At 54.1% G+C, this 21,025-nt stretch overlaps 6 protein-coding genes across 6 annotated transcripts; 2 read left to right on the forward strand and 4 right to left on the reverse strand.

The window, feature by feature from the left end:
* Positions 1-750: 750 nt before the first annotated feature.
* On the forward strand, positions 751-921 carry G647_02965 (uncharacterized protein; the record flags this gene model as incomplete). Its single annotated transcript, XM_008727311.1, has 1 exon — positions 751-921. The coding sequence occupies one exon, from the start codon at positions 751-753 to the stop codon at positions 919-921; it is 171 nt and encodes a 56-aa protein (XP_008725533.1).
* Positions 922-2,736: 1,815 nt separating this feature from the next.
* G647_02966 (uncharacterized protein) lies at positions 2,737-4,611 on the reverse strand (the record flags this gene model as incomplete). The annotated part of the gene is made up of 4 exons (XM_008727312.1): positions 2,737-2,788; positions 2,880-3,409; positions 3,498-3,976; positions 4,083-4,611. The coding sequence occupies 4 exons, from the start codon at positions 4,609-4,611 to the stop codon at positions 2,737-2,739; spliced, it is 1,590 nt and encodes a 529-aa protein (XP_008725534.1).
* An 832-nt stretch (positions 4,612-5,443) lies between these two features.
* Positions 5,444-7,495, reverse strand: G647_02967 (uncharacterized protein; the record flags this gene model as incomplete). Its single annotated transcript, XM_008727313.1, has 8 exons — positions 5,444-5,497; positions 5,559-5,708; positions 5,767-5,783; positions 5,861-6,172; positions 6,228-6,561; positions 6,611-6,936; positions 6,991-7,195; positions 7,274-7,495. The coding sequence occupies 8 exons, from the start codon at positions 7,493-7,495 to the stop codon at positions 5,444-5,446; spliced, it is 1,620 nt and encodes a 539-aa protein (XP_008725535.1).
* A 1,451-nt stretch (positions 7,496-8,946) lies between these two features.
* G647_02968 (uncharacterized protein) lies at positions 8,947-11,745 on the reverse strand (the record flags this gene model as incomplete). The annotated part of the gene is made up of 2 exons (XM_008727314.1): positions 8,947-10,824; positions 10,891-11,745. The coding sequence occupies 2 exons, from the start codon at positions 11,743-11,745 to the stop codon at positions 8,947-8,949; spliced, it is 2,733 nt and encodes a 910-aa protein (XP_008725536.1).
* Positions 11,746-12,156: 411 nt separating this feature from the next.
* On the reverse strand, positions 12,157-12,762 carry G647_02969 (translation machinery-associated protein 22; the record flags this gene model as incomplete). Its single annotated transcript, XM_008727315.1, has 2 exons — positions 12,157-12,667; positions 12,713-12,762. The coding sequence occupies 2 exons, from the start codon at positions 12,760-12,762 to the stop codon at positions 12,157-12,159; spliced, it is 561 nt and encodes a 186-aa protein (XP_008725537.1).
* A 5,121-nt stretch (positions 12,763-17,883) lies between these two features.
* Positions 17,884-19,569, forward strand: G647_02970 (uncharacterized protein; the record flags this gene model as incomplete). Its single annotated transcript, XM_008727316.1, has 1 exon — positions 17,884-19,569. One exon carries the CDS (start codon positions 17,884-17,886, stop codon positions 19,567-19,569), a length of 1,686 nt encoding a protein of 561 aa, XP_008725538.1.
* Positions 19,570-21,025: the final 1,456 nt, after the last annotated feature.

Here is a 21,025-nt window from a genome sequence, read left to right on the forward strand (position 1 = left end):
TCCAGGCATCGAGGGGTAAGCCGGACATATACAGGGACCAAGGGAGGGGCAGCAACAAAAATAAACAAGGTGGAAAACAAGCAGGTGATTTTACATTGTTTACGAATTGAAACCACTCTGAAACTGCCGCGGACGGTCTGATCGGTACGAGTACTGGGTAGGCTCCTGCAGTGACTGCACATGCCATGCGTCGCCACGCCGCGCCGACAGCCTCAGACAGTCAGTAACTCTTCACCGCCAGAACTCCCTCCGTGGGTCGAGTTCACGCGTACGCGAACTTGCCCCCTCTCAATCCTCCATGCTCAGAGCTAAACCCACCGGCGGCGGCACCTTGCTCGATCCAGCGGGCCGTTACCCTCTACCACACGGCCACGCGTCCTCATTCGAGCATCACAATCAATCGGTGAGAACGACCCTGCCTTGATTGGATACTCCAGACGTAACAACTGAGCTTTTTGGTTCTTCGTCCTTCCGGCCACAGAAGCGTGGGGCTTGGAGCCCGATTGTGCAATCCACCAAGCGCCCGATTGAGGTGTCAAGAGTCGAGCGCAGCGTGATTGAAACAAATGAGGGGTGGAGGGGCAAGGACGGTGTCATCGGGCAATCCTGGGTATATAAACAAGATGCTTCAAACAATTACGCCTGTCTTTCCTTTCCTTCCCAACCCTCACAGCTACCTTCAAGTCTCTCTCTCTCTCCACACCGTCTCTTCAAGGTTTCACATCTTCTTCAACAACAGAACCAGTCACCATGGCCGACGACGCTACCAAGGCAAAGCTCCGCGCCACTTTTGACAAGCTCACCCCTCAAGACTTCGCTGCCGTTGCTGGCAACCGAGAAGCCCTCATCAAGAAGGTTGCTGAGGTCTACGGCATCTCCGAGGCCGAGGCCAAGACGAAGGTCGACGAGGCTTTCGCTTAAACGACCAAACTTGCACCGCTGTGTCGACCATGCCTCAAATGCGCCTCTCCCCGACCAGCACCCGATCCCACGTTGTCCCAGAGAGTACCTTGGACCAAGACATATGACGACTGCAAAACAATCGGACAGCAGACGGGTGGACCATTGGGGGATGGTCAACATTTGTGTTCCTGTTACAGAACCTCACCTTCAAGGACTGGTCATAGCGGAGGAGTCACAAAAGCTGCGATTCATACCTTGACACCAATCAATGAATTGATAAAAAAGGGAAATGCATACAAATGTAGAAGGGCGGGCCACAGCACTTCTTGTTGCTCTCAACCACCTTTCCATCGTCGTCGGCTCCTTCTTGTCTGTTCTCCCGCCTTCTTTCTACGGTGCTCTGTATTCCATTTCGCATTCCACGGTGGGCACCACCATGCTAAGGCCTGCCGCTGCCCCTTTTCAATTCAGCCTAACCTTGCCGTACCTCCAGCAATAGCAAGAGAACAAAACATTGCAATGGACGGTCCGGCAAGGATCATATCGCACGCTCGATACCTGTGTATCCACTGAATGTGCCCGTGTCCGTCATGCCGTCCGAACCACACCAACAACCCGGCTGACATTCAGTCCCCAAAGAGACAGTCGGACTGGACCTCTACCAGCCTATATCTGACTCCGATATAGACACACCTACCTTTCTATATTCTCGCTCTGGTGGGGCGTCGCTGTACTCGCCTTCGTCTGTCGATCGGACTGGACGACAGTTCGGTGTAGCTCGTCTCTTCCTCTTGTCTCTTGTCTCTTGTCTCTCGATGCCATCCACAGGTCCAAGTAAATATGCCTTCCCCTGGACTCTGCACCTCTCTGGCTCTTGACCTCCCTCGTCAGACTTGGCGAGTGCACGGTTCACCTCCTTGCACTTGCACGGGGGGAAATCGACATTTCGCGACTCCCATCCGCTCCCAGTGTTTCTGATTTTAAGGCATCAAAACTGCCGGTCTGGCCGAGTCGGATTGCTCGGAAGAACGAATCTTGGGAGATAATGGAAGTGAAGAGAGAAGAAAGAAGTTGAGGATAGGGATGGAGATGGAAATGGAAACAAAGTACTTGTGGTATGTAATTAGTGGTGGTTGGTGGTTAGGGCGGTCGGCCCCGGCTTACAGAACTCCGTACAGTAACTGGAAAATCCCGGTCGAGTCGGGATAGACAGACACAAGCCAGCTACATGTTCGGTATACCAAGTACTTAGGTAGGTACCTTATGTACATACGTACACGGATACCTACCTACCTACCTGGGTATAATTATGTATAGACTGTCTATACATACATATGCCTGTTCGTATACATGTACATGTACATATGCCTGTTCGTATATATATACATATACATGTACATGTACGTATATACATGTACGAGACAAATGCCAATGCCAATGCCAAATGCCAAACAATGAGGAGCGAATATCTCGCACTCGCAGCAAGGGAGGGACAAACGCAGCATATGGACAGAGCACAGAGCACGAGACACACTACAGAGACGGTAGACCCCTATCACATTCACGCGCACACAGGCTCTCGCTCACATTATCTACGGCTCGTACTCGTAGTCGCGAAAGGAAGCTTCTGTCTCTCTCTCTCTCTCTCTCTCTCTCACATTCGAAGAACGTCGCCGCACTCGTCGAGTATGTATCTCGGATCGGCGATGTCCTCCGAGGAGCCGGGCCGACAGCCAGCTACAGTACTCCGTACGGTGATACGTATTGGGTCTCTGCGTCTCTGCGCCGCGAGTCGTGGGAGCATGTTGCTTAAGACCCCAGAAGACCACCGCTTTACAGACTGTACACGAACTCGGGATTCTCTTTATCCGTCAAGTCGAGCCACCTGCGGAATCTCAACGTTAGCTGGGCGACGGGCGCCGGGGGTCTCACAACCAAACCAAACAAGAAGGAAGACAATCTCTCATCAGACTTACTCTTGATTCTCCAACTTGACGTACCCCGGCTCCGCGCGCTGGGCTTCCTTGTTCTTGTTCTGCCGCCGACAATACCACCAGATAAAGGCCAAATCGACCAGACACGCACCCCAGCAGACGATGATGGTGATCTCGGCGGGTCGGTACTCCGGGGCGTCGCTCGGCCGGAAGGTCTGCGGGCCGATGATGTTGCCGACGCAGTAGCCGATGAGGTAACACGCCGCGACGGTGGTCTTCTTGGTGTATCCCGCGACGTTGGTCGCGATCAGGGACAACAGGGCCACAAAGGGCGTTGGCGAGGCCTGGGTCAGGTAATACCCTGCCAGACGGCCCGAGTTGTTGGACAAGGGCAGGGCGACGATGAGGATCATGCCGAGCAGCGCGACGCACAGGCCGCCCATCGAGACGAGGATGCGTTGGCCGAGCCGGTCGCCGAGCCAGCCGCAGAAGATCAGGGCCACGACCTCGACGGCCCCGCCGGGGGTGCCGTACAGGAGCGATTCTTCGGGCGTGTAGCCGAACGAGACGATCTGAAAACAGATTAGAATGAAGTATTCTTGGACAGTGGTTCGTGTGACTGCGCGAAGGCAGCCTCGAACAATACGAGGACACACTCACCAGCTGCGAGAAGAAATTGGTAATGCCTCCGTTGGGGATATCCGCGACGAGAGCGTAAAAGACAAACGCCCAAGTCAAGGGATCCAACAAGGCTTCCTTGAGTTGATAGAACTTGAAGTGCTTGTTGCCGATGCCCTGTTGGTTGACCCGCACCCTTTCGACGGCCAGGATGCGATCCCGCGGCTTCAGCCACCGTGCGTTGAGCTGGTTGTCCGGGATGACGAAGAGGAACACGACGCCCAGCGCGGCCGTCAGCAGTCCGTTGACGAGGAAGACAATCTTCCACGGCGCGATGGCGGCGCCGTGCTTGCGCGCGCCGACCGCAATGCCGTACGCGACGAGACCACCAAAGATCTGCCCGAAGCCGTTGAACGAGAACCAGATGCCCGTGCGCGTGCCTTGCTCGCGCTTGGTGTACCACTGCGACGTGAAGAGGGCGAAGCCCGGCGTCACGGCACTCTCCATGACTCCCAGGAAGACTGGTCTCGAACGTCAGATCACAAGTACGCACAGATAAGAGTGGAGGGGGTGGTATCATGGGTCTGAAGGGGGACGAAGGAGGAAATGCATAATCATCCAACGTACATCGGACAGCCACGGCGCCACTAAAGTTGGACACGGTCGCAAACAATGCCAGCACGGTACCCCATGCGATGACGCAAAAGGCCGAATACTTGGCCAGCGGCAGTCGCTGCAGCAGTCGGTTCGTAGGGTATTCCCAGGCGAGATAGCCAAAGTAGAACATGCTCGACAGCCACTGGTAGTCGTCGCCCACCAGGTTGATATCCGTCTTGATGCCCATGATGCTCGCATACGAGAGCGTGGTCTTGTCGAGGAAGTTCAACCCGTAGATGACGCAGAGCAGGGGCATGAGATGCCAGTCAATGATGCGCAGGAGGCGTTTGTTGGTCGCCTCGTCGATCTCCACGACCTCGCCGTTGGCGAAGGCCTTCATCGCCTCGTCGGCATCGCTGCTGTGCTCGAGGATCTTTTGGGCAGCCCGTGTGGTAGAGGCTGAGGCACGCTTCTCCGATATGTCTACCGGGGACACAGAGCGCTTGCCAGGGAGGTTGTGGGTGTCGATTGACTTTTCGTTGCGTTCGATGTCGGCCATGGCTGGTGGTAGGTGCTCGTCGCGTGGCCCAGTATTGGGGATGCCCAGACGGTTTCAGCGGTTTCAGCGGTTTCAGTCGATCAAGGAGAAGGAAAGGACAAAAGCAACGTTGACAACAGCAATCTGTTACACGACGCCTCGTACGGTCAAGTTGCCTACCGCTGGACTCATGGGACAATGTCTAGAAAAGACGTGCTGAAGTCTCGACAACGAGACTTGGGCATCAAGCTCCAAATGAAGATCATATGTAAATTATTGGGCGGCAATCCCACCGACTCCGCCGGAGGGTGGAAGGCGATATCATGATAGATAAAGTGAATGTTGCATCACAAGCGACGCACGTTGCTGTGGGCTGGATAAGCATCCCCGCAAGCTATTTGCCATTGCTTGGGTTCGGCAATGGCTTGCATCCATCAGGCCAGACAGGATCGAGGGCGGAAATCAAATCGGGATATCTGCTGGCGAAACGAAGGACTTGTGCGTGGTGTCGAGAGAATAGGCAGGAGGACGGTCAATCACCAAGACAACATGATGATGATAGCTCCAGACAAGGTCAATGGCGCCGCAGCCCCCAAGTGGGATCGGCATGAGTTCTTAAACCGCTTGAGGAAGGTCGGAGCCAGCAAAGTAGCTCCGAGGATCCCCGATCGGCAGCGGCCGACAGGGCCGGTTGAGAGGAGCCCTGCAGGCGGATTATACGAGTACTCAGTAGGTCTCACAGGGACGACTCCTGAGTACTCCCTAGTGATGATAATTTTGGATCGCCTTATAAGCGAGGGTATCATATCAGCATGAACGACAAGAGCTGGTTCGGCATCACGCAACGTGCTCTCTACATGGACCTCTTTCCGTACGGCTCGAAAGGCATGATGACTGCGACGATGGCCTGCAACGCATGTCAGATTCGGGCTGCTTCTCAACCTTTTGGAAATAGGGAGCATCCTTACCATGGCGATATAGAGTGATGCGCAGATATAGATGGGGGCACTGGTCGCTGTGTCGGAGTACTCGGCCACGAAGGCACTCACCAGCCCCATGACACGGTTGCAACCGACAGCAATGCCGTTTCCGGTAGCTCTGTGAGCGGATGGTAAGCTCTAAACACCTGTTAGTTGACCGGACCCGCACCGCTCGCAGAGACATATTGGAACTTACCTCAGGTGTGTAGGCATCTGTAGTCGTTTTAAGGGTCTGTCAGCATGGATCCTGGCAAACGAACAGAGAAGCGAAACGTCTAGGAAGTTCTTACACAGCGTCCCGTAGTAAACATTGACCCAGAAGTATATCATGCAGGTGAACGCAATGTTCTGAGCAGGCGTGCGGACTGCGGTGTAGGCGAAGAAGAAGGCCATGGAGACCAGTGCTCCGATCACCATGGTGTATCTCCGTCCCAGGAGTCTCCAGTTGCACATGAAGCCTGCAAGTACCGGTCCGAAGATGCCGACAGTGTTGGTGATCATATAATTTCGCCAGGTGTAATACGCGCCGCCTTGCCCGGTCTGCGCACCACGGCTTTCGAGAAACTGGGGCAAGAAGACGTAGAACAGAGGGTACGCCAAACCTGCAGCATAGTCAGCCTTGTGTCAGGTATCCTCCACTTTATACATTCTGCATACCGATCAGTGTCCAGGACAGCCAGATTAGGCTCGTAGAAACCCCTAGCTTTTTCGTCTGGAAAAGGCCTCGCAGGTGTGCAACCAATTCGGAAAACCCGTACCGCGACTTGCCATAGGTCGACTTGATCGGACCACATTCGTCGAGTTGCTCGAAAGTCAGTGAGCATGGCCTGTTGTACTTGGCAGCAATTTCGTGGAAAGTGTTGACCACTTCCTGGTCTTGTCCTTTCGCGAGTAAGTACTTTGGGGTCTCTTTGAGCCTGATGACCGTCACACGCAGAATGCTAAGAACGAAAACCAGGGTTCCGTTCGAATACCAGACGTAACGCCATCCCTTCGATTGTTAGTCTTTCAGCTGCTTTTGGTGAAATCTGGAAACTGACCATGTTGTTGTCGTAGGTACAAGTATCGTGAGAGGTACAATTATACTTGCTAATGGAGAGGAATGGCCAGGCAAAAGCAGCTGCCACGACCGGCGCCAGACCCCACCAGCACGCCATCAGCGTCAGGAGCCATTGCTTGTTTCCGGGCAGGTACTCCAGGAAAACAGTTGTGTCCAAGATCAAGTTTCCACCAGAGCCAAATGCCGCCAGAGCCGTGAATGCACCCAAGGCATACCAATTGGGCGAGGCACCAGCGCAGATGGCGAAGATGGAGCAGCTGAACAGGGAGACGTTAAATGCAAAGCGACGACCGATCACATCGGCACCTGTCGAAATGCGTCAATCACTGTCTCGACTTTCACCGTGGGGAGATCGCTCACTCAGTCCCCAAAACAAAGCCCCGAGCAACATCCCACAATAGGCGGCCACGGTCATACCATTTTGAAGAGACGGGTTAAACTCGAGTGCAGCTTGGCCGGCCGTCACCGACTGCAACAATAGAATCAAGGAATCGGCTGCGTAGCCGAAGCCATTGAGGAAGAAGAGCTTCAAGTGCATGCCGGTCCATCCAATCTCGTCGATAGCCTGCCAATCACGGATATTAGCATTTCTTCAGTCCGTGCCAATATAACCAAGATCTGGCTTGTGCACGGAGGGACCAACATTGTTGACGAGGCGCATTTTCTTGTCCAGAGCCGGATCAACATCGTTCATGGAAAAGATCTGGCCTTCCACTGTGTTCTCGTCGAGTGACTGGACCGAAATGCTGTTCCGCACGCGCTCGCCGAAGCTGTGACGATTGTGGTACGCATCTTTCTCGTCCACATGAGTTTTCGCGTCGCCATGAGCCTCGTTCACCTCTTTCGTAGGGTATTCTGCAGACATGGCTGAGGTCTGCACGGGGTTTCCGGCCAGATGGGGTATCTATCGCAAGGCCAATGGGGAAAGGAAGACGGTCGCTGTCGTCTCTTGCCTTGTGACAGACTGCGTTCCCTCTTGTCCTGCACTTGCTCCCGAATAGCCCGCAGGAGTGGTGAGCGGAAAACTCAATTCAAGCACGCAGGGACAATGGGGGCTTTATCAATCGCACGAAGAACCCAATAGCCAGAAGGGAGCGTGGGCCCCCTGCTCCATATCTCGGAAACTCGATTGGAAAGATCATTTCTTCCCTGGGGAGGGTCGTACGTGCAGCTTGTTAGTGACGTGAAGGTGGCTCGCTAGCCTGGGCTACGGGGCGCTGTGTGGACTCCGGAGAGTAAGGCAGAGAAATGATCATCCTACCTTATCGGCTGGACATGAGTACGAGTAGTTGCCCAGATTCTTGTTTGCACGCGACAAGCACACGATGGGCGTGTTCCACTGTAACGCTGCCACTGACGTGATTTCTCGTAGCCAATCCGCATATCTAAGGCTGCACTTAGGGCTGGCCCGTTGGTGCTGTTGGTGCTTTGGACGGTCCCGATGACGAAGGTCGAGCCGGCTTGTAGGAAGATCTGCTCGGAGAGGTGCCTGGATGGCGACCGAGGCACAGATGATTCGGTGTTCGCAAGCGGGGGTCCAGGGCGGGCGAGGGCGGGGTGGCCCAAATGCTGTAGGGCTTAAGCCTGGTGCGGCTTAGGGGCACTGCAGTGAGCCCTCCAGCATCCTCCTGACAGGCCGCCGCCCGCAACGAACCCCCCGTAAGGGAACTAGCTGGCTCGCTGAGGCGAGTGCCCAGGCCGGATCGGAAGGGCAAATCCAGAGAGAGTTCCTCTCCGCTGTCTTGCCCTTTCCGTTACCCACGGGAAAGGTCTCCAATCGTGGCTTCAACCGGCGCACGTGTCCTCGGAGGGATCCCTTCCACCAACCATGGAGTCGGTAATCTTTCGAGAAAATTTCCGCAGTGGCTGGTGTACTGGGGTAGGGAAATGGTCGCATGACTTTGAGATAGCCATGCAGGTTTCCTCGCCATTCGAAAGTTGTCGGTGCCACTGTGGGAGGTTGTATTCTCTGCGCCTGGCATACCTGGACGAGCCTCGGGAATAACTGCAGCTGATATGCCGCCGTCAAGGTCGCCACGCAGTATACAACCTTCTGATACTTCCACTGCTCTGCATTGGTTGGCAAAGCCCAAGTGTCCGTATCCGAATCTTGGGTATCTCAAAGACACAATGCATATCGGAACTCCTAACAATCTCCTGTTCGTTTGGGTAGTCATCGCTCCACCCCCCAGAGTTCGTATCTGAAGCCTCGCCGCCTTGCCTTGCTGGAGCTCCGTTTCTCCTCATATCCAACGGCCAAGTGTCAACAATATATTCCGCCTCGGCTCATCGTCCGGGCGCTCGGCCTTCAGCTCGTCATATTTCATAGTAATAGTCATCGTCCAACCCTTCTCGGCTTGGAATCTCAGGGCCATCCAATCCATCCATGCCCTCCACGATGCCTTCCTCGTCATTGAACCTTACATTCAGCAAACGGACTTTCAGCCCATAGTCGCTAATCATGTGTATTAGTCGGTTCGTCTCCGCAGTGATCGGTTGCTGCTCCAGGAGCATCAGGAGCCCATCAAGCCATTCCGAGGCGATGCTGTGGCTATTTGGATGGAACGTCAGCAGGACTGTTTCCTTGGGCGCACTGCGGGCAGAAGAAGTCTTGGAGGAAGTCCTCGAATGCTCACTTCGTCCACCACGCGATTTGGGCAAATGGCCATGTATCGTGATCTTATTTGTGGTAAATCGATCGTGTGCCAGCTCTTTCAGCGTCGAGTCCGAGCCGAACGAGGATCGATCGGTTGCTGTCACGTTTGATACCACGGACGACACGATCGACAGATCGATCTTGTCACGGAGGCTCGAGGTAGGCGGGGCCGGCTCCTCCTTCTCATCAAAGTCTCCCCAATGCAGATATTTGCGGGTTTCTGAAAGGCGGATGAAGCGATAGCCGTGGGCAGAATTCTGAACCAGGCTGTCCTCTGTGACGGGACCCCCGCCTTCTTGGTCCGTGTACGTGCCGTTGGGGAACCACGACCCGGCAAGCAGACATCGGATTCTTTGCTCCTTGACAAACTGCAAGGCTTCGGTATGCAGCTCTTCTTTCACCCCGCGCAGATGCTGACCCCAGACGTCCTCATAAGTCAGCTCCAGCAATTCCATCTGGAGCTCCCGAAGCTTATGGTATTCGAAAGCCGCCATTTCTTTCTCGATCTCTTCGATACCCTTGACGCGATCAGCGCCACCGACGACACTCTCCACCAATATCCTCACCAGCTCCACGATTTTAGAAAAATCGGCGGTTTCGGCCCCTGTCGCCTTCCAGATCCGGAAGAAAGCATGCAAGCCGGCAACGTGCAGTCGACTCCAGTGTAACAAGAGTGGCTTGAAGACCTTGTCGAAATTTGTCCGACTCTCCAAAGCGAGGTAGCTTTTGGAATCCTCAAGATCCATTTTGTCCACCTCGAAATGCTCGAATAGAATGGCCGTCAAGGTCAGACTCGCGCGAGCCAGCGGACAGCGGTTTTGCTCGGGTGTTACTGACTGCTCAAGCAAGATATTCTGAAACTCGTCTTGATGCTTACGGACATAATCGGAGAGGTCCATCATACCCAGGAACCCCATCTCCGCAAAGTCTGGTTCAGGGGTTTCGGAAGTGAAACCAAGACGCCTCCATTTATAAGGATTGTGCTTCGGTTTGGACTCTCCGTTCCGGACCTCGAATTCCACAGGCTTCTCTGGGTTGCTGGAGAGATGGACGGCCTTGATCGTCCGTCGGTGTTCCGGCTTCACCAAATCAACGGGTACGTCTCTCCATCGTCTCAGTAATATCTTTGTCAGCGCCTGAAACTCTAGTAGCGGATGCGCCAGATCTTGTAGGGCCGAGCTCTGCATCAGCACATAAACTGCCTTGATGACTCCCAGATCTTGGATTCGTTTGATGAACTTGGGCCACTCGGTCTCGTTGTCGTTGGTGATGGCGTCACGCATGAGTGAATTGATCAGCTGGAGTGCATTGGCGCATAGAGCGTGATCCGCAGAGGACAGCCTCGTCACCAACATTTCTAGGAATTGAGGATAGAGTGCGATGGCAGGTTTGAGCGCTTGAAAACCTCCGGCATTGTGGTTGGAACCGATTTGTGAGGATCTGTCGGCGTAGTAGGGTCGAGAGACGATGGACACGAGAATAGCCATTGCGCCTCGGAGGATGTTGACCAGAGGTTGACAGACTACCAGTTCCACGACCTAGCGTATCATGCACATATCAGTGTTGCTCCTGAACCGAGGATGTATGACAGAGAACCAGCTCACCTTCTCGACGACTTTGTTGTTGACAGCTTCCCATCCTTGGTCGACCTCCAATAGCCTCGCAAAGCTTGCGAGACTGTAGGCTAACGTGTTTCCGCTGCTTTCGAGGACAAGGGTGCGCAGTCGCGGCAATCCACCCGCAAGCACGAAATGTTCCGCGAAGGAAGGATCATTGATCAGCGACTGCAGCTTGAAAGCTGCCATCTTGCGACTGGCATCTTCAGGGCTTGACAAGCTGCTGAGCAAGTCGGCCAAGTTGGGACTCTGAGCAGGGTTGTTGGGGTCCATCGTGGTGAGGTCGGACGAGACATGTGCGGGCGAGTGAGGGCAGGGCGATGACGTTAGCAGTGGGAGAGGCGGCAGGAGGAAGGCCGTGGAGATCTGTTGGTCATCGCCATGGTGAGCGTCGCGTGCTGTGATCGGTGTCCATGGCGATGAGGATTCGCGTCGCTGGGAATGGCCGCGAAAATGGGAAGTGGAAGCGTGAGTTCCAGACCTGATGCTCAATTGGCTGGCCCGGCCCAAAGTGTTTGGCGGCTCTGGCACCGGCAAGGGCCTGCGGCCGCTAAAGGCCAGACCGTTAGGCGCCGTTTCAGGTGCCGCAGGCGCGCAAATAGGCCTAGATTCGAGGTCCTTGGTCTTCTTGGGTTTGAAACGCCGCAGGGAGAGGATCGCGGATGACGTCAGCCGCGAGTTCTTTGTGGGCGTCGACCACAATGCAGTGCTGGACTTGGGTTTGAGGCTGTCTTCGTCTGTCGAGCTACTGCCGCACGAAACCCAGTCGGATCCAGACTGGGTGTCGGTATTGCAGTCAGAGTCAGAAGGAGAGTCGGAGGATGTTTGGATGTGGTAGGCCATATTTCAAATCTGCGGAGTCGCGATAGAGAGTGGTGAAACATGGCCAAGGACAAAATGAAGAGGCACAGAATGAAATTCATGTCTAAAGCAAGTCAACCGTCGCGGGTAAAGATGAAAATGAGTATTGCGGCTCTCTGGCTAGACACTTTCCACACTTTCCAAAGGGTTTCAGTTCAGCCTTGTGCCGCGTTCCGCAGATTCTGCCGGACCGAGTTTTGGAATTCATGGTCTTCCTCCGATCAAAATATCATGGGAAGCGCCACTTCGAAATGCCGACTTCCTCAAGGTAAGGTCTTCCCGGATATCGTTCCGCTCGAAGCAGCACATTCCTTGTTCAGAGACTTTCTCCAAACGGCTTTTCGTGGGAAAATGAACACATCCTGGCACCGAATCGATGTCCTCTAGTCCATGCTAACTTCCGCCCTTCTTCTTTGTCTCATCCTTCATCTCCAGGTTATCTTCGGGAACCTCAGGATACTTCTCCTGTAACCAGTCATACACATCATCACTCACATCGCCTTGCACTGTGATCTCTTCACCACCCGCCGCAGTCTTGGTGACACTGCTGCCGGTTGCGAACTTCTTGCCCAGCTCTTTGGCCACCTTCTTCAACTCCAGCCCATGCTCTTCCAGGCCGGAGACGACCGTGACGTATTTCCGCTTGTTTCTTTCCACCCGCTTGATGAGGACTATAGCCTCGGCTTTTCGCTCTGCCTCTCGTTGCTCTGCGGCGGCGGCCTTGGCCGTCTTTTTGGCAGCGTCCTTTTCTGCTCGCTTCTGCGCATCGACGGAGAGTGCTGAAAGGTTGGCAGTTAATGCTTCTTCCGAGTACAGCTTCTTGTGCATATCAGGGTGGTTCGTCTGAAGCCATTCTTCACACTTCTTGGTGGTGCCACCAAATTCGCAGTACTCGGGGGGAAGACTGCAGACTGTTAGAGTCCCAATGTCAGCATCGCTATTCTTTCACAAGAATGTCTCCGGGGCGCGAGAACTGCCCACCTCCGCAATAGATGACATGCCGAGCGGGAGGCCCGGCAGTAACTGCTTGCTCTGTCGCAACGTCTGCCATGGCAATTAGGCTGATACCCGAACGATATCTCGTCAAGCTACTCCCGTGGATGGTGATAAATCCCGCAAACAGTGATGTTGCATGTGGCTTGTCGCAACGTCTCGCCCACTCATCCGACTGATAAGATGCCACTGCTAGTCATACTCGCAGCATGGGGGTGCGTTAGCGGAGTAGAGGTGGAAAGGATCGTTGCCAAGCGATATGCCACTTGCTACGGCCCGGCATTCGACCCACTACCACATCGTATCCGGTAGATCATCGGATCACCGATTGCATGGCGCGGGAGGTGGATCGTGTCCGTGCACATCGAGACATCCAAGCACCCTCTCAACGTCGATTCCATCGTCACATGCAACACATGCCACAAACTTCTTCCAACCTCGCTGACCTTGACTCACATGCCTTTGGCGACTTTCACGTGCGAACTGTCAAGGGTGGTGCAGATGTCGCAGAATGAGAATGAGGAGACTGCAGGGACTCAACTGCTCCTTGTGATTCGGAGCGTTGACACCGGAGGCCCAGTTGTTATCACAACGCCCCATGATTACGCAGCTTTATCTGCTCTCTATCTCGTCCAGACTCACCTGGACATGCCACTTTAGGTAGGTCCCAAGTAGCCTCAGATCCCTGCTGGTGATACAAGGCTATCCCGGCAGAAGTCAGCTATTCTCCTCTCTGGGCCCGAAGCTACAGCCTCGTATCGAGAAACCTAACGATAAGAGGCATTTTGCCTCGAGCGGCTGCTGGCGAAATCCTCCGCTTTGCCAGCCGCACGCTAGCGACTCTTGACAAACTTCACTCACAGGTATGACACTTTCGTCGGAGAAGCGTACGCGGGGAAGCCGGGGTCAATCAGCCCACTTGATAACGACAACTCTCAGTCGTCCCTGTGAGGTTTCAACGAGAGGACCACCATGCGTCACGGTGAATGATGAACAGTGCCGTCTCGAACTAGCGGTAGATAGATCGAGTGTGTTCGTCTCACTAATGTGGGCGGAGCAGAAGGGGTCTCATCACGCAACCGGAGACTCATCACCACGATGACGCCCGGCGGCCGATCTGTTGTGAGAACAAAGGACAAGCACGCAATTGCCAGGACTACTGCTTCATGCCCATAGCAACCGACCACTGAAGCTAGAAGTCAAGAGTCCAGGTGCTCACAGACTGAAGATTTCACAAGGAGACGAGGGGACAGGGCAAGTCGACGAGCGCCAGTTTGATAAGTCCGTTCCAATGTCAAAAAATTCGGCCTCCCAGTCAAAGTTGTTCCTCCTCTTTTGAACCATTGCCTACCTCATAGTTATGCAAGACCCATCCTTGGGTCCGTGGCTGCTGACGCCATTGCTGGCCACAGCCATCATCAGCAACATAGGCGAGAGTTGTGAGCAGCCTTGCAAAGATGTCCGATAAAGCGGCTTGTCATGCGTCAATGAGAATAGCAGAACATGGTGCGAGGAGCCCGTAATCTAGACCGCAGAGTGTCTGTTTCACGTTGGAGCAAAGATGGACGGTACCATCAATACGCACGTTCCTCCTTTCCGCGGTTGCAACTGGTGCTATGGGAAAGTAGGTGGTTCGCACGTTCTACTTTGATGAGCACTGACTCGCCCTATCGAGTGGTACCTCAATGCACTCCTGGTAAGGTCTGTGGAAGAGGCTCGTAATCAGCTTTTTCGGGAGCTGGCAAGTCTTGGTTTGCAGCAGAATCGTGTGTCATTCTGATGTACCGTTCCAAGGCCGTCACTGGACTCCTTGATGCGGCGATTCGTCTTCAGTCCAGCTACTGTCCATCATCCGACCTTCAAACTCGCCCCGTAACTGTAGAGGGGGATTGCTGGTAGCATCTGCAGAGCCGAAATCAAGGCTAGCCCATATCGGGCGCAAGGAAGAATGGCATGGCTTCTGTTGAATAACAACAGAGTCGGCTACTGCACGCTGTTTTATGGGGTGGCTATCTTGTTCAGATCAGGCCTGCGAGTAATTGATCTAGCGTTGTGATAAGCATCCAGGTTCGGCTGGGTGGAGGCGAACTTTTCCTCGGATCGATCATCTCCATTTGGCTGTGCTTGTTTGGTTCGGTTGCGATTTAGCAGTGCTGTCGTTCATCTTGTGTCAGAGATACAGTCGGTGTCGCAGCAAAAGCTTTTCCAGAGGGCATACTTCTGTCAGCATCGCATGTGTACCATTCCTGTAGATGACTCGAGTACCCAGAAGAGGCTCATTAATGCCAGCAAGGAAGAGTACCTTCTGGGTAGTTCTGTCTTGTCCCAGGGAGAAGCATTCAAGCTCAATGTGTCAGAAGGATCCAGGCTAGTGATGAGCGAGAAGTCATCTTTGCGAATGCAACAAACCAAGCTTGTGATGTGGCGCTCGCACCTTCGATAGAGTCGAGCACCGTCGTGCCGTATCTTGTCTCGACTCTCAAGCATGTTGCCAGAGGTCAGTGTCACGGTTGCGACTAAGCCCACAAGAAAGGCAGCTAAGCGACGACCCAGTCGACCGTTTGTTTGAAGAGCGCCAAAGTGCGACGTAAAAGGGTAGTTGCTGGGTGGGTGGAGTTTCAGTATCCCTGCAACTCCCTCGAGGTGGATATTTGTTGCAAATGTTGCAGCGGCAGGTCTTCAAAGCAACGAGCCGAAATGCGCTTCTCTATCAACCGGCCTTTGAACGGCCGCTGACTGGACGGATTGGAACACGGCTGCCAGCGAAGGTTTATCTGTACCAAGGCCTCTTTTCTCCACTAGTGACCTGGGGCCTGGGGCGTCACGGCGTGAGGACAGGTGCAGGACTTGAGGTTAGACAAGAAAAGAACAAGCGTGCGTCAGAACATTTAGCGTCCGCGGCATGAGGGAGTTTTCGGGTGGCGTATGCGCATCTGTGGCTAAGTGGCTCATGGTCGCTTTGCAGAGTTGGATGCTGGACGGGTGGACCAGGATAGAATTTTCGAGGCCGGTCGAGAGTTGGATGCCGTCGCTAATGAGCAGAGACTAATAGTACTGCATGATTGGTGTTGGATGAGTCCTCGTTGTGAGCGGCGCAATGCATGACATGGGTAAGCACAACAGAGAGTCGAGCACAATTATCATCCAACAAGCAATACGCCGACATCGAGGTCGATCAGCTTACTCAAAGCATGGCGCCCACGGGCGGATTACTCGGGCCCACGAGGGGCAGTCTTGAGTAAGTTGCCTTCTCATAGGTCCGGCGTGGCAGGTGTGTTATCCGAGATGCAAGGGAGGGACTTTCCTTTGTGTGGCTTGCAGGCTTGCAGGCTTGCATGGTCGGTGCAGTGGGCGGACGTGGGATTACAGCAGGATGTTTGCGCCGGTAAGTGAGGGACGAGTACAGGGTTGGTGACAAGCTGCGTCGCGGCCGGTAACACAGACGTGCAACTATGGTCACATCAGCCTGTGGCGGCAGGATTCGTGGTCGGCATCTAAGAGGACAATATCTCGTGGAAATGACGAGGCAGGTTTGAGTTTGAGTGTTCGAATATGGAGGATTGGGAACAGTGTGCTAAGGTAATCATGCTCGATCTGATATCTCGTGAGAAAGAGATGAGACAACCTTAAGTATCGGATACCTCTTGCGTAGGCGAATCATCTACGGCACTAAAGGTACTGGGTACTGGCCACGCACTGGGTGTTGTGGGTGCTCTACGGAGTGATGGACGACTGCCCGTCCATGATCGGGAAGTCATTTCCCCACAATCTACTTTTATATCCGGCGGCAGCCAAGCTGATGAACTCCGACCAGGGCCGCTGTTGTCGTGAAGACCTCTGCGGAAGCCAACGTTGGGTCGTGGTTGTACAGGAGGCCTACTAAAGACTTATATCGCCCAGGAACGAGCAATTCTGTGGACGGCAATTCTCGCCTCAGGTGAAGACTCGCTGATATTCTTTCCGGCCAACGTGCACTCGCGAAAAACCCCTCTTCTCTGGTCAGCAAAGTGAGTTCAGTTGATTGCGCAGGGTTGCCCCATCAGTCCTCCCACGCGGGTTGCTGCTGTCCGGCCAGCCCGCTTCGCTCCGAGGGCGACTGTGTATATCCGTGCAGTTCCAGGCCAGTCACAACGAGCTGCTGACCGTGCCTTGGCTGGCAGGAAGCAGGCTCCTCGTATGCAGCTAAAAGCAACTCGGGTCCCGGGCAATAGCAGCAGTCCTTTGTCTCTAGGATTGCCCTGCACAGCCGTTCGGGAACGTGTTCAATGTATTGCTAACAGTGATTTCAGCGCACTTCGGGAGCCAGGAAAGCACTGGCGCGTTGGTTGCAGTCCCGGGCTTGTGGTTGGCTGTTTGAACCTGCTCTTCGTGTGCCTAGGCCATTTTCTCCACAGCCCAGCAGCCGTGCCCTGACTGGAGTCGCGGCCTGCACAAGTTTTCGTCCTCCTCGCCTCCCACCCGCCCCTAAGCACGCTCACTCGCCCGCTAAGCCTAGCGCTGTCAGGGTCGTGGGCGAACCCCCTCAGTGATCGAATCCTTCCTGGGCGTCCCCTTCCTCCAGGTTCGTCCCCCACTCCGCCTGCCCACTGTTTCTCTTTTTCTATCCACCCCAGCCGCGGCAGGTATTCGAGAACTGCGACGCCCATCGCGATACTCCACCTTTCCCACAAACCTTTTCACGGTGGTTTTACTTGTATCGTACCCTCCTGCTCCGGTATACTGTGACCCACGGGCCCTCTCGATCTCTCGATTGCCCTTCTTTTTGCCCTTTCCCTGTGCTTGCAGATCATTATACATCGCTCGCTGTCCGCCGCCCACTAGCCACCAAGGCTATCCTATTATCGCTGACCTCCAATCGCCGTCATAGCTGATCTTCACCCCTCGCCTCTTCTAACCTGGCCTGTGTAGCCGAGATATTCTCAAACGGTTTTCCCAGCACAACTCTTCCTTCCACCTCACCGCACCAGGCACAAAACACAGGCCAAGGTCCGGGAGACAGGGAAAGCGTGGAGATATCGCCCTCGGTGCTCAGTCGCAGATCTATGCCAGCCTGCTCCAAGTCACGGCCTACGCCCTCTCACACTCACCAGCGGACGCCGCCTTCGGATTGGAATACATGAGGCGCTCATGACGACTATCCTACAGGCTCCCCTTGCTGGAGCCTCGCCTTTTTCAAGCACCCCAATCCATTCATCTTCGTTTCCCAACTTGTCAAGTCTGAATACCTCGCCGCCTTTTGGCCAACACCATTCCGAGCCCGCCCGATACTCTCACCACGGCTATGCCAGAGTCTACCCCGACTCCGGTCCCTCAACAGCACCCTCCTCTCCCCAGTTGACGTATTCCTCGAGGCGGGATTCCTATTCTTCAACTCCAGCCAGCAGTCTATCTCTAGATCGAGGGGACGAAATTGACGAGGAGGACGAGGATGTTGATGATGATATGGCATTTCCAGCCTTTGGAAATTCAGAAGCATCCAGAAAAGCAATTGATTCTACCCCAGTCGTGGTTGACAGTGACGACCAGCCAATACAAATACCCACCCCTCCTACCGAGGATCCTTCACTGTCTTGTGGATCAATCCAAGACGATCAGGCCATTGAAGCAGAACCTACGAGACATGTCGACTATTTATCCCATGAGTGGAAAGAGGAAGACATCTGGAAGTCATGGAGCTACGTGAGTCACAGGCGAGGGAGCCTCGCCAATGCCACCCGGCTAGAAAATGCTTCTTGGAGATCTTGGACGAAAGCCAAGGATCGTCTCCGAACGATTTCGCCAGAGACCCTGAACTGGCTCAAGGACTGTGATGTGACCTGGTTGTATGGCCCGCTTCAGACGAGCTGGAGTGCATCTCAGTCATTACACAACACTTCTCCCCCACCAAGCCGTTTATCTCACGCTTCTTCTTTTATCACCAAGAAGCCAATCTTGAAAAAGAAATCGGCTTCGGCAGCTATCCTGGAGCGGTCAAGGTCACAGCATTCTTTGTTGCAGAGAGCCGGCGATATCATCAAGATTCAGCAGTCCAACAGTGCAAGCGGGCGACCGATGCTGAGACGAGGCAATTCCGAGTTCGTTTTACCACGATATGACAGTTCTTCTGTGGCCAACACACCTGTCGAGCATGAGACGCCGGCTTTTACAGAATCACAGTCATCGTTTGCTTTCGAGGTCCCGACCCCCTCCGAGTGTAAGCATGTGCTCTTCAACGAGGAGGTAAGACAAGTACAAGCAATTGACTCGGACGAGGACGACAAGCCCGATGAGGATGATGTGGTATTTGATACAGATGAAGACGACGACTGTGGCCTGATGATGGCTCCCTCACAACGATCCGGCCGCGGCAGTGGCCGGACTACACCTCGTGGCAGTTTCAGCGGTGAATCGAAGACTATCGTTCCGTTGCCGTCAACAACATTAAAGTACAGAATTGACACACCGGAACCTCCTCAGGTAGCCAACGGATTCTGGCATACTGGCCGGAAATTATCCCCTTCCCCTTCCCAGGAAACTTTGAGACCAACGAACCCGCATCAAAATTTCCTGATCGATGATGACCCTGAGGTGGAAGATGGCCCTTGGCAGCTGCACTCTTCTCAGGGAGGAAAACGTTCCCTGTATGAGGACGAGGGTGGCGAAGTTGATGACCATCCTACGATGAGACGAACCGAGTCGGGCATGTTTATGCCCTATGAAGATGAAGACGAGGCTGCTATGAACAACACGTTGTTCGGGCAAGCGATGTACGCCGTCAATACATTCCGAGACATCGCTCACGTGGTGTGGAATGTCGGCTGGAACCGAAAATGATTGCTTATGTGCTTGGACTTATTTAGGCGGAAAATTTGAGCGATAATACTCACAGCAGCATAGCGCGGCGTTTTGGGATTTTGCACAGCTACGAATCTAATACGACAGCGAGTTACGACTGCCTGATGTGCGGTGGACAGTGCGGCTCTCAACTTCACCACTCGTGCAAGAGTGGTCGACAAGTACAAGAAACTCGGAAGGAACAGGAATATTTGCTGAAGGGTAACCTTGTACATACGAGAACCAGGATCAGGAACTTGGGTCGGATGAATTCGGGCAAGGCTGGAAATGGATTGGATGTCTCGCGAAATGTAGACGGTTTACCTATAGAAGAGATGGACAATCAAGTGGACTACAGGAACGTCCTTCTCGGCGCGACTCGGCGAACTTTTTGCACGCCAGACATGGAGTCGGATCCGATTGCAGACTCGCTTGAGAGGATTCTGTGGCGAGACTGATCAACTGCTCAGATAGCCTGTGGGCCCTCCAAGTGTTCTGGGTCAACGACAAAGGCCTCCGGGTTTCCCCAGAGATCAAATGCCATGCATAAGGTACGGGATGAGGCGGCGCCGAAGAAGCTGGGTCGCTATCCACGCCTCCGGAGAAAAAAGAATATCACATGTGATGCCGCCGAGTCCAGATGGAAGACATTGAACCTCATTCGCATGTTACGATTCTGTCTCATGCTCCGATTGAATTTTTTGCATCCTTGCCTGCCTGCATATGGCATTCGCAGCCATTGCCCGTCTGTCTCCTCCAGTCTGCTTGAACTCGCCGATCCCAGCGTCATGTATGTAGACGCATTACGCCATCGACGCCGTTGACCTCACCGCCCCGTCGAGCGCACCAAGCGTGCTTTGGGACGTTCAACGCACGATCAACGCACGAAATGATAACATGTTTCGCCGTTTCGCCGTTTCTCCCTTCTTGACGTGTTGACCCGCACCTCCAGTCGTTGATCAAAAGCATGCCTAGGTACGAAGGATACAGTATGCGAACCATACGAGTAACGAGAAGGTGCTGTTCTGTTCGCGTCGCCATCCGCTGAGCCCACTCCTCATCCACTCCTCTACCTATCGATCAGACCCATCATAACGTACTGGTAACTCGTACTCTACACTGTAATGTGCGTATTATTGGAGGGATGAAATTTTGTTTTCTGTTTCCCTTTGATGAGCCCTGCCGACCGACCGACCACCCGCCCCAGCCCTGCTGCCTCGCCGCCGCCCCTTGTGTTACTGTACGAGTAGTGTACGTCCCAGTTTTTGCGGGGAAGACATGGATGCATACCGCCGTGACCGCGTCCGAGTAGCGAGAGGGGAGGGCTTTTTTAAAGTTTGGACAGCTGGCATTGTTGCACGGCACACATAGCACACATAGCACACATAGCACACATAGCACACATAGCACACATAGCACACATAGCACACATAGCACACATAGCACACATAGCACA

This window comes from Cladophialophora carrionii, assembly GCF_000365165.1.
Source record: "Cladophialophora carrionii CBS 160.54 unplaced genomic scaffold supercont1.2, whole genome shotgun sequence".
Lineage (NCBI taxonomy): Eukaryota > Fungi > Ascomycota > Eurotiomycetes > Chaetothyriales > Herpotrichiellaceae > Cladophialophora > Cladophialophora carrionii.